The sequence below is a fragment of the Peromyscus californicus genome, unplaced genomic scaffold (assembly GCF_007827085.1).
Source record: "Peromyscus californicus insignis strain IS unplaced genomic scaffold, ASM782708v3 Scaffold_4__1_contigs__length_199733344, whole genome shotgun sequence".
Classification (NCBI taxonomy): Eukaryota; Metazoa; Chordata; class Mammalia; order Rodentia; family Cricetidae; genus Peromyscus; species Peromyscus californicus.
Genome location: NW_026294562.1, coordinates 58,114,716 through 58,126,808, shown reverse-complemented (window position 1 = coordinate 58,126,808; position 12,093 = coordinate 58,114,716). Strand labels below are relative to the sequence as shown.

The window sequence follows — 12,093 nt, the reverse complement described above, 5'->3', positions numbered from 1 at the left end:
GTTCATAGAGGTCAGTGACCTTGTGTTTGGATTCCAGCCCTGCTGCTTGCAAACTGACCGGTGTGGGAAAATCATCCCCTCACGGTTGGAAAGAGCAGCAGCCGTCACTCTGGAAGGGCTGCCAGGTGACCAGTGTCCTAAAATGGCTGTGGCCATTTTCACAGATGCTGATCAATGCTGGGCAGGAGCTTCTGGAATAGGAAAGATGCCATGCTGCCCTTCAGGAGGGTCTTCAGTGTGAACTCTGGAAAGTCATTGGAGGCTTCTGGGGGTCTTCAGATGCTGCCAACTGTGTTTGTGGTCATAGTCATTCACAGCAAACCCAGCACCAGCTAGGGGAAGAGCAGGACCAAGACCAGCGCTGTATCCCTGGAGATGTCACATAAACACATTCAAAGCCACCAGGCCCCAGTTCAAGAGGACCAGAGAATGTAACTCCAAGTGTCTCATGAGGAAGCATCCAGAAGGATCCCTTAAAACAAACAGAAGGCGTGGGAATCAGGAACTGAAAATGGAGAGCTTGCTCTGTCCACAGGGATGTATTTCTACCCCAGTGACTCCACCCACCTTGCTGGGCTCCCAGGAGCATCACCAGCAAGAGTTATACTGGGACAGCAGGAGACTGAGCCATATTAAATTAGGGCCACACAGGCCCCAGCTCACTGGCATCCTGGGCACTGGACCTCAGGAGAGTAACCTCCCAGCTGTGGCTAGGATTGCACTTGGTCCCCATCTAAATGATTGACAGCCAGCGCAGCCCAGAGGAACACAACCTAAGTGGACACAGAAGATGGAGCAGAGGAGGCGAAGCCCTTTCTCTGTCCATCTGGCTACCAGATGCCCCTTTCACCTCCCCTGGGCTGTGGAAAGGTACCCTGAATAACCTGAGCTGGGCATTTGCTCTCACACCCTGGCCTGGGAAGCCAGGAAACAGACCAACATGAACCAAGCCCACTTGGTGGTGACGGGAGCCCTTAGTGGTGAATCCAGGGATAGCTGGTGGGTGCTGGGAGTCCCTACACCAGCTTAGCTCAGTCAGAGTTGCCTGTGTTGGATCTGCCTTCCTGCTTTGTGGGCCTAGCCTCCTGTAGTCAGGGGTGGACACCCACATTCCCAGACATCCTCTGCAGCAGCGTCTTCTTGCATTTCCTAGGTGGGGAAGCTGGGTCAAGGGCCGTTCCCAAGACACCCAGGGGGTCCTCCCATCAGATTTTTGAAGGTATGATTTAAGATAAAAGGGACCCTCTGACAGGTTTCCCGGTGACACCTACTTCTATGACGAGATAAGCACAGGAATCCTTAGGCCACACCTGGGAAACAGTTGACTGGGCACATTCTGTGTAGTGTGTCTCAACAATGAGAAAGAAACAAAACAAACACAACAAAAAACAGGTTCTAAATTAACACACCCTTAAAATTCAGAAGCCCACTCTGTACATTTAGAAATTCCACCACAAATTCCACCTTCCATCCTGATTTGAAGGACAAAATTATTTGTGTGTGTGTGTGTGTGTGTGTGTGTGTGTGTGTGTGTGTGTGTGTGTGTCCGTGTGCCCGTCCATGCCATGGTGCATGTGTGAAGGTCGGAAGACAACCTGTGGGAATCGGTTCTCTTCTTTCACCTCCGGCCTTTCTGGGCATTGTGGGCCCTGGGCAGTGAACTCAGGCTTCAGGTAAGCACCTTTATCTGCTAAGTCCTCTTGTAGGCCCCTCAGAGCACAATTCTAAGAGGTTTTTGTTTGCTTGTTTGTTTTTTAGTTTCTCAAGACAGGGTCTGTCTGTGTAGCCCTGGCTGTCCTGGGTCTCGCTCTGTAGACCAGGCTGAACTGGAACTCACAGAGATCTACCTGCCTCTGCCTCCTGAATCCTGGGATTAAAGGTATTTCGTCACCACCACCCCGCTAGTTTTGAGAGTTTTAACAAGTATTATCCCCACATTCATGATATGGAACATTCTAGTGACCTACAACCACCTTTTCCCCCATTAGTGGTCAGTCTCTCCCCTTGACTGTGGATTGGCTTTCTGTCTTGTCCTTTCCTAAACTTGACCCTGAATTTTAAAAGAAATAATGAAGCCAGCTATGACAGTCTAGGCCTGTAATCTCAGCACATGATAAACTGAGGCAGGAGGATTGCCTCAAAAACACAGCCAGCCTAGGCTTCATAGCTATTTCTGGGATGGCCAGGGCTACATAGAGAGACCTTGTCTTAAAACAATAACAACAACAATAAATAAGGAAATAGATGAATAAATAAATAAATAACAGGACACTAAGCTGGGAGGGAGATTTTGTGGGGGTTCTAGAGGGAGTTGAAGGGAGGTAGTGGTAGATGGACATGATGAACACAACTGTATGGAACTGGGGCTGGAGGGATGTCCCAGTGGTTAAGAAGGTGTACTGCTCTGCCAGAGGGCCGGAGGTCCCTTTCCAGCACCCACATTGGGCAGCCACAACCAGCTCCAAAGGCATATCACACCTCCGGCCTTTCTGGGCATCTGTGTTTAGCAGCACATTCCCACACACAGACAGACACACCACATACACATAATTTTAAAAAATAGTAAAGAACTTTCAAAGAATAAAAAAAAATGCTGTTTTTCCCCCAAATCAATAGACCCCAAGCCAAGTCCTTCTGGCCCTCCTGGCACCTGTGTGGGCCCTAAGAAAACAGCAGAGGCCACAGGAGTCCTGCTCACTGATGCCCATACCACTCACTCGGTGAGATGTCAGTCTAGAAACACGGTCTTAGCACCACACAGGGCACCGGAAATTCTGGGGACCAGATCTGCGTCCAGAAGCTACAGAAGGCGGGCACCCCCTCCTCTCTCACCTGGACAGTCTGTAAAGTGGCAACAGCGCCCCCTGCTGGCAAAATAGCTCTTTTCCCCCCTATTCTCCTTTTTACTCTCTGGGGTACCCGCCAAAACCTAGGAAAGGTTATCCAGATCGCCAGGGCACACCCCCTCATTCGCTGTCTCTGTAAGACTCAGTTTCCTTCAGGACTCACCCCTCACTTCCAGATCATTGCTGAACTATGAAAGTCCAGTTATAACTGACTCTCGTTCTCTGTGTGAACAACCCAGGCTCTTGTTCTGTATATGAAGAAAGGTCTGAGCACTCTACGCCCATTCTTCCACACGACCCACAAGACAAGCCCAGAAGCAGGCTGACGCCAGCTAGTCCAGAGTTCATCATGTGGCCACCTGTGGATCTGCTTTCACCCCCCACCCCCCAAGCCCTGAGACAGGCCACCCTGCCTGTCACACACAAGGCTCCACCTTCACCTCTCATTGATGTCAACACTCACTTTTCAGAGTCCGATTTCTCATCTATTCAGAGGTGGGAGTAAAACCCACACCACGGGAAAGAACGTTCTTATGGGGACCACCGGGAACCCTACAGACTCTGAGCACTCCAATACCAACATTGCGAACTCTTCCAGGTATCTCCGAGAAGGGAGCCGAATGGAGTGGGATACTATCACCTGTATCCCACTCTCCAGCCCAATTTAGGGGACTCCTCAGTGAAACCTCTGCCAGCCTCCCCGACACCCCACATTTATCATGGACATTAAAACGAAAGTGGCAGGAGAAGGCAATTAAGATTAATAGTCTGTGCTGTCGATTGAGAATCACAAGGGGGAAGTAATTAGATTTTACAGGAGGCACCGCTCTCTAAACCAAGCCTCACAGCGTGGGAGTCCCCGGTCCAGAGACCCTTCGATGATGTCTTTTTGTAAAGGCTTTCCTGGTGACATTCTCCCAGCGCTCCGTCATTAACGCCAGTCACTGATGGCGTCTGAATGTGGCGTGTTCCTCATTGAGATTCATCAGACCTGCCATCTCTCTGCTGTCCCGCCCCTGCAGACAGACCTCCCATCACCACGGAGCGAGGCCAGTACCTCTTTCCCCAAACCAGCCTCCCGGGGGCCCCACACCCAGGAGTTGGGGGATTGAAGGCATAATGAGAGAGGATAAGGGCTGAGCCAAAGCCCCCTGCGAAGACCCTTTCTTCCAGGCCGGGGAATTCTCTGCAGGCTGCCTCCTTTCTTTGCACGAGAGGCTCATGGAGAGCCCCCTATTCTCCTCCCACCTGACCCGTCGCCAGCAGCGTCCACCGTTGCTCCTAGCTGGCCCCCTCCTCACCGGCAGGCAGCTGTCCCCGGCGCGCAGACACAGGGGCCTGATCACCGACACAAGAGGGGTCCCACGGCCTGCCCTGCCTCTGCATGTTGGCTAGCCCACCCTCCTCGAAAGTCGGAGCCCCAGTGACGCTCGCCTTGGGGAGACCACGCGCGAGGCTGGCAGGGGACGCGCAGAGAGCGACTGGCAGCACAGTGGAGGGCGAAACTGGGGCTGAAGCGCCACCTAGTGCGCTCCCACGACGTCTCCACTGTACAGGGCAAATATCCAGGAAAAGGGGACCTAGGTCTGGGACCGGGAGAACGTGGAAGGGTCGGATCTGAGATGGCAAGCTAAGGGAAAGGGCCCAAGACTCAAACTGGGGCCCAAGGAGGCAGAGCTCTACGCGCCTTGCAGTCTCCAGTGACCGTTCCAAGCGCATCCCTCTGAGAGCCCAGGGCCGGGAGACCTCAGTAATTAATAGCAAAAATTAAAACAGTTTATTCAATAAACACCAGGATGTTACACACTGAGCACTTGCTCCCCGGGACGGGGTCGCAAAGGGGAGTGGGGGCTCCTCCTCCTGCAGATCTGGCCGGCCTGGGCGGGGTCACTGGGCTGGGCCTGGGTGGGTGCGTGCGGGGGGCGGAGACTTGATGCAATTAGGAGGAGAAATGCTCTGATGCCACGGTCACCTACCCGCGGGCTCGCGGGACGAGACGTATATAAGGCAGCGTGCCCAGAGACACAGAGCCGTCGGAGCAGCAGCGCTGCGCGCCCCGCGCCGCAAGCGCTCGGCTGCCTTGTTGGCTTCTGCCGCTCTGTGCCTGCCTTTCGCGTCCCTACTACATCGCAGTCTCCGCGCCACCTTTATAGCCGCGCCTCACGAATTCTCCCGAGGTGCCATGTGGAGAACGCAGAACGGACGTGCGGTGGCCCGAGCCCTGGTGCTGGCCACTCTGTGGTTGGCCGTGGCTGGGCGTCCCCTGGTTCGGCGATCCCTGGCTCTGTCTGATGAAGAGCCACTCATTCTCTACGGCTGGGGCAAGAGCACCCGCCTGCAGCACCTGTACGCTGCTGGTCCCCACATCTCCAACTGCTTCCTGAATATCCGGAATGACGGCTCCGTGGACTGCGAGGACGAACAAAACGAACGAAGTGAGTGTCTGCCAGCGCGTCCCCTCGGGTCCCTTACGTCCCCAGGAGCTCGCGGGCGTGCTACCAAAGCCTTCACAAATCCCCTGGACTCTCAGACTGGGTCTGGGGAGGGGCGAAGCAGTGTGGCTCCGCCGTTACCCACGTGTTGCTGGGTCCCGGCTGCAGCTTCTTCCTTCTCCTGCTCGCAGGTTTGCTAGAGTTCCGCGCGGTCGCTCTGAAGACGATTGCCATCAAGGACGTCAGCAGCGTGCGGTACCTCTGCATGAGCGCTGACGGCAAGATACGGGGGCTGGTGAGTGCCCTCCACGCGGAGGGAAGCTCGAGGCCGCGCTGGGTCCCTGTTGGTTGGGTCTTTTCAAACTTCGAGGGCGAGGTAGCTAGTGCTAGTGAAGCTAATGTTACCCCCGCCCCCCCACTCCACCCCCGCCCTCCGCGCGCGCGCGCGGAAAGTGATGGCCCCAGGCTGTAGCGGGGCAATGAGGAGGCCAGCGGAGCATGTCTAATCCTCCCAAAGGCTGGCTCGGCTGGCTGCTGAGTCCCATTCAGCTTTCGGCCCCTTTGATATTGAACAGGAAAACCCACCTCCGCCCTTTTCATCTCCAGTCTTTGCGTGTGTGGTCCTCGATTTCCTTTCTCTCCCTCAAGTAAAAGAAAAAGAAGAAGAAAGGAAGTGTCTTTTTCAGTCAACGTCTATGTCCTAGGTACACAGAGTGATGTAGGACTAGGGTACTTTAGAACGTCCTTGAGGGGCTCACCTGCTCGGGACCTGGGGGAATGGGGGTGGGGAGGGCTGGCCAGGTCCAGGTAACCCCTGAATCCGGGAGGGTGGAAGTATGAATGCTAGGGCTCTGTGGGAACAAAGACTGCGAGTTCAAAGAAGCCTTCAGCCGTCCCTCTGGCAGTACAAGAGGAGGCCGTGTGAGGTCCCTTGGCCAAGGCCTCCCATCCAGCAGCCCTGGGCTCCTGGGAGGAGCAGGGACTCAGGGGAGAAGGTCCCCTGTGGGGAACGATGGCTACCAGGCTCAAAGTTTTTGTTGTTCTTTAAGAGTCTCAAAATTGTTTTGTGGCTCTGAGGTCTATTTATCTACACGAAAAGATCACAAAGAAAAAAAAAGGGGTCTGCAGAGAAGGGAGGGGTCTGCAGAGGAACCGGTTTACAAAGTAGGGGGTCCGATGCCTGTCTGAAAGCTGATACCGCAGGCCTGGACCAATCTCCCACCAGTACCTTCCTGAGATATCTATTTGTGGCAAGGGTGCTGGGAGGGAGGTTCGACCCCCATTCTACCCTAATCAAAATGGGGTGGGGAGGCCCATGGGAGCTTTGTCCCTCAATCCCAGTGCTGCCCCCGATCTATTGGGGCATAGTCCATCACAAATTCTCCCTGACCTCTCTTTTTAAATAGAAGCCCTACTATCTATCGTTCCTATATACAGAAAGGTTGACCAATTCTCCCTAAAAAATTTCTCCAAGAGAAATACATCCTGTGCTTATCTACATTTCACATTTTCCAGGGAACACAGCCCCTGCTGCCTGGCGGCTCTGTCTCCGTGCCATCAGCCAGGGCAGGAGCCAGTGGGTTCTTGGAATTAGCCTGTTATCAGAGCCTTATCTGCCACGGCTCTTCTACCTTGCAGTTCAGCGACCTCGGCAGCCTCAGGAGCAACAGCTTGTGTTTACTGAACCATCCAGGCTCCCCAAAGGGATGTGGCACCAGTTTGGGAGACTGACACTGGTCCCTCAATCCTGGGGACTAGGAATGTTCGATATTGAGGATGAGGACCAGGGACAGCTTCCTGCAGCACACATTTCCGGCCACCCACAGGGTCCGGGCTTGAGCCTAGGTGTGGGGGAGGGGCCGCGGATTATCAGGCAGATCCTGGCAAGCTAGCTGCCTGTGAGGGGGGCTTCTCTACTCACAATAGTAGGAGATTCAACCACCTCAGCATTAGAAAAGCTTCCTGTGCTGCAGGTCTAGACAGGAACTCTCGCTTTATCCCCGGGTGCTCAGACAAAGCTGCAGTTACTAACCCCACCCCCACCCCCCAAAAAAACTAAACTGGGAACAGAGTTCGCAAAGCTCACAAATAACGACCAGACTTTAACGTCAGTAGTTAAAAGCCAGTGGCTTCATGAGTATTGCTCAGCCTGAGACTGGGATGGATAATTGGTACACATCTGCCAGCTCAACCCTCCGGAAGTTGAGGTAGGAGGATTGCTGTGAGGTTAAGACCCCAGTCTCAAAACATACCAGGGCTGGAGAATGGAGCTCAGCTGGTGGGGTGGTTGCCTAGCATGCTCGAAACCCTGGGCTCAATTGAGCACTGCATAATTCGAGCACAGTGGTGCTCAGTAGTCATCCCAACACTTGGGAAGTGAAGGCAGGAGTATCGGGAGTTCAAGGTCAGCCTAGGGGACGTGAGACACTCAAAACAGAAATCCAGGCCTGGCATGGGTATGGATGCCTTTAATCCCTGTACGCAGGAGGCAGAAGCAGGTGAATCTTTGAGTTCACCTAGTCTACATAATGAGTTCCAGGCCAGCCAGGGCTACCTGTAGTAAGACTCTGTCTCAAGAGAAAGTACTGGAATAAGCTAACAGGGACAGTCTCGTGTAACCTGGGCTGGCCTTGAACTGACCACTTGCCTCTGCCTCCCGAGTCCTGGGCTTAGAGGTGAGCACCACCTTGCTTGACTTTCTATGTGTTTAAGGCAGTTGATAGGAAAGCACACTGGTGGCAGTGGGACCGGGACACCTCAGCGCTCATGCTCACAGCTGCTTGTTTCTGTCTCCAAAGATTCGTTACTCTGCAGAAGACTGCACCTTCACGGAGGAACTGGACTGTTTAGGCTACAACCAGTACAAATCCCCGAAGCACCACCTCCATATCATCCTCATCAGGTCCAAATACAGGCAAGAGCTCCAGAACAAAGGACCCTCAAAATTTATCCCCATGTTCCCCCGGTCCTTCCTGGAAGCCAGGGACCAGCTGGAGTCTAAACTGTTTTCTCTGCCCCTGGATCCCGACAGCATGGATCCGTTCGGGATGGTGGAGGACATGGAGATGAAGAGTCCCAGCTTCCAGAAGTGACGCAGTTCTCACAGGATGAAGAAAACCCCAGTGTCCCACGAACTTCCCCTTTAGGAAGATGCGCTAGAGGCTGTACATATTCTAAGTCTCACATTGACCGTGTGTGGTTTTAGTGGCTAGACTTGATCATGAACCTAAATTGACCACCTGCCTGGCTGCCATCTGGGCTGACTTAGTGTGGCTGCTGACCTGTGGCTAGGTTACTCCAGCTCTGTTTGAATACCTCTACTAATGGGGAACTCACTCCTGTGAAACATTATTATTGAGCCAAATCTATGTAATTTGGACATTTCCAGCAGGGCAGCCAGAAGGTGCGAAGTCATTTAAAATCCATGTGCAGGAGGTGGGCTCTGAAGTGTGTGTTGACTGACTGGACCTTGTGGGGTCTCAACTTGTCCCCAAGTGCCCCTGGCTAGAACTGACTGGGATCACAAACTTGGAACAAAGGGCAGCCAGGAAAACCTTGGGAGCCTTGCAGGGTGGTTTGGGGATTAAGAATTCCAGCTGACCACTTAATTGCCCTTTCCCCCACTTCTAGATGTCAGATGGAAGTGACCCTCAGCCAGGCTCAGGCATGGACTCAGCTGCGTGGGTAGTAAAGCTGCCATTTGTGCCCCAGCAGCTTAACTTGGTCATGTGCCTCCGAATTTCCAGGGCCTGGATCTGCCCACTCACTCCCCTTCTCAGAGCTCACCTGGGCTCTCCAAGCCCAGAGCACGGAGCTCATGGGCCATCCACTTGTGCCCTCCTGCCCCCAGCTCCTGGCTCTTACCCCTGGTCACCAAGCATTGTGTGGCTCAGTGTGACCTCCGCTGCCTGTGTCAACCTGCACCCCTCATTTGCAAATGAACAACAAGATTAGGAAGCCCTAAATTTTCCAGCGCCTGCAGGGGGGGGATGTGGAGCCTTTTCCACAGCACTTACTTGGCAGCGTGATATTTATAAGTAATTTATTTTGTATACATCTCTTATTTTCTTACTTTATTTATGCCCCAGATCGTATTTATGTACGTGACATTTGTTTTCTACATTAAAAAGGAGTTGGTTTGTATCAGAAGTGTGCTGTTCCAAGTGGGATGCAAATGAGGCATTGAAGAGCCACAGACGGGGTGACAGCCCTGTCTAGACAGGGGGCCTGGTGCCTTTGGTGGCAATGGGTGGCTCCCTTTCTGGCTTCTCAGACCCCTCATACCCAACCACCAGGTCAGACCAGGACGACATAATATCGTTAAGTCAGAAAGCCCTCACCATCGGCTTCTGTTACTGGGGGACACACTGGTTGGTGGCGTCGGGGAGGCTTGTTGAAAAATTACATCCCCTTTTATTTTTTGGTCTTTATGGGAAAAAGTTTCTCTATTATACAGCTCTGGCTGTCCTGGGACTCGATAAGTAGATCAGGCTGGCCTCGAACTCACAGAAATCCACCTGCCTTTGCCTCCCTAGTACTGGAATTAGAGGCGTGTGCCACCATACCCAGCTAAAATATCTATATCTGTGTGTGTGTGTGTGTGTGTGTGTGTGTGTGTGTGTGTGTGTTTATGTCTTGGAGAGTGAGGATGTCACCAGAATCCTGATTCTTTATGTTCAGTATCAAGGGCAGAGGGAACCTGGCATTACGCCTAAGTCCTGATGCCTGTCCTGTCTGCTGTTAACAAATGGATCAAGGAAGCAGGGCAGGGTGATGATGGAGACGGCCATATGGCCATGTGCACTCAGGTGGGCGGGTTCAAGAACAGTGAGAGAGTCAATTCTGATTGCTGGAGGAGGGGCAGGAGCAGGGTGGCCCTGAGGGAGCAGCTGAGGGCCTTTGCCAGTCCTTGTCCCCTAGGGACTCTGAGAGAAGCAGAGGTGAGTGGCGTCCCCAAGGGAAACAAAGGGCTCAGACCTTCAGCCCCTCTGATCACTGGAGTCACCCCCAGCTCTGATTTACCTCTTCTGGATTAGGAACTGACTCTAGAAAAGCTTCCAGGGACCAGGAGAAAGCAGGGATGGGGAAGGGCTGAGTGGCCAGGGAATTGGAATGGAAAGGGGCCTGGCTGTGACACTGCTGAGGTATGTATTTTGTCCTGGTCCCCATTTCCTGCCAGACAGCTTCTGACATCCCGGGAATCTTGGAGAAGATGCGTTTTTTGGTATGCTAATAGACTTCCTGAGCTGGAATCCCTCACCCTCACCCTGGATGAGGCCCAGCCATTCCGACATCGGGGAGGCTGAGGGACTGATGTTTGACACCAAGGCGGGTGATCCGACCCATTATGCCTATTTCATGAAGTCTCCATAGCCATCTTTAGCACTGGGGTCAGAGAAGCTTCTGGAAGGTTCTGAACTTGTAGCTCAGGCAGCACCTGGGAGGTCTGGGAAGCACAGAACCTTCTCTCCACCCTGGCTCCCTGCATCTGTGTCCTTTATAATAAACAGTCTGAGCATGGGTGGCCCACACCTCTAATCCTAGCCCTTGGGAGGCAGATACAAGCAGATCTCTGTGAGTTTGCGGCCAGCCTGGTCTACAGAGTGAGCTCCAGGAGAGCCAGAGATACATATTGAGACCCTGTCTCAAAAAAAAAAAAAAATCAAAATAAGAGAGCTGGAGAGATGGCTCAAGAGGTTAAGAGCACTGGCTGTCCTTCCAGAGGTCCTGAGTTCTATTCCCAGCAACCGCATGGTGGCTCACAACCATCTATAATGAGATCTGGTGCCCTCTTCTGGGGAGTAGGTATACATGCAGGCAGAATACTATACATAATAAATAAGTAAAACTTAAAAAAAAAATCAAAATAAATACATAGTCTGCTGGTTGATAGATCAAATTAGTGGAAACCCAGGAAGAGGGGTCATGGTTGGGCACCGAACTTGTAGTCAGTGGGGCCGAAGCCTAGTTGAGTTGCGGGTGGAGAGCCTCACCAGTGGGATCTGCTGCTGCCGCCCTGGGCAGGTGTGGCAGAACTGATGTGGAGGGGGTGTCCCTGTGGCAGACACCTGGTAGAAGTGAGAGACCATGGAAGGGATCTGCATTGTAAATAGTCATTATGGAAACTGGGGCTATGTTTTTTTCTTCCTCAGACTTGGACTCCCTTCCCCCACAGCGAAGGCTGTGTGATAGCGATTTGGGCGGTGAGAGTCTCTGCAGGGTGTCAGTAACCAGCATTGCCTGTTGTGTCTGTCACACCTTCCACCTGGTGCTTTTGCTTTTGTTTTTTCAAAACAGGGTCTCTCTGTGTCATCCTGGCTGTTCTGGAGCTAGCTCTGTAGGCCAGGCTGGCCTTAAACTCACAGAGATCTGCCTGCTTCTGCATCCTGAGTGCTGGGATTAAAGACATGCTTGACCACCACCCAGCAACTTGGTGTTTTTTTTTTTTACAGAGGTTTTCCACATTTCCATTTGTTTCAAGGGATTTCATCATTGCTTGTCAAGCACTTCTGCTGTGTATGCTCATACTCCTTGGCTTGTGATTTGGTGTTTATTGTTGTTCTGAGGCAAGGTCTCACTATTATTTTATGTATACGTATGTTTTGTCTAGGTATATATCAGCACACCACATGCACACAGTGCCCATGGAAGCCAGAAAAGGGTATAGGATCCCCTAGAGGTATAGAGAGTTGAGAGCCATCCTGTGAGTCCTGAGATTGGACCTGGGTCCCCTGCAAGAGCAGCAAGTGTTCTTGATCACTGAACCATCTCTTTTGGCTACATTTAAACTTTTTAAGTTCATGCTAGTGACGGGG

At 52.6% G+C, this 12,093-nt stretch overlaps 1 protein-coding gene across 1 annotated transcript; it reads left to right on the top strand.

The window, feature by feature from the left end:
- Window positions 1-5,020: 5,020 nt before the first annotated feature.
- Window positions 5,021-8,370, top strand: Fgf19 (fibroblast growth factor 19). The gene is made up of 3 exons (XM_052761099.1): window positions 5,021-5,281; window positions 5,470-5,573; window positions 8,077-8,370. Exons 1-3 carry the CDS (start codon window positions 5,029-5,031, stop codon window positions 8,368-8,370), a joined length of 651 nt encoding a protein of 216 aa, XP_052617059.1. The 5' UTR covers window positions 5,021-5,028.
- The last annotated feature ends 3,723 nt before the right edge of the window (window positions 8,371-12,093 follow it).

Excerpts from the sequence above, each read along its gene's own strand:
- Fgf19 (XM_052761099.1), top strand. The coding sequence starts at position 5,029 with ATGTGGAGAACGCAGAACGGACGTGCGGTGGCCCGAGCCCTGGTGCTG. Across the intron at positions 5,282-5,469 it reads GGACGAACAAAACGAACGAA|GTTTGCTAGAGTTCCGCGCG; the intron begins GTGAGTGTCTGC and ends TCCTGCTCGCAG. Across the intron at positions 5,574-8,076 it reads ACGGCAAGATACGGGGGCTG|ATTCGTTACTCTGCAGAAGA; the intron begins GTGAGTGCCCTC and ends CTGTCTCCAAAG.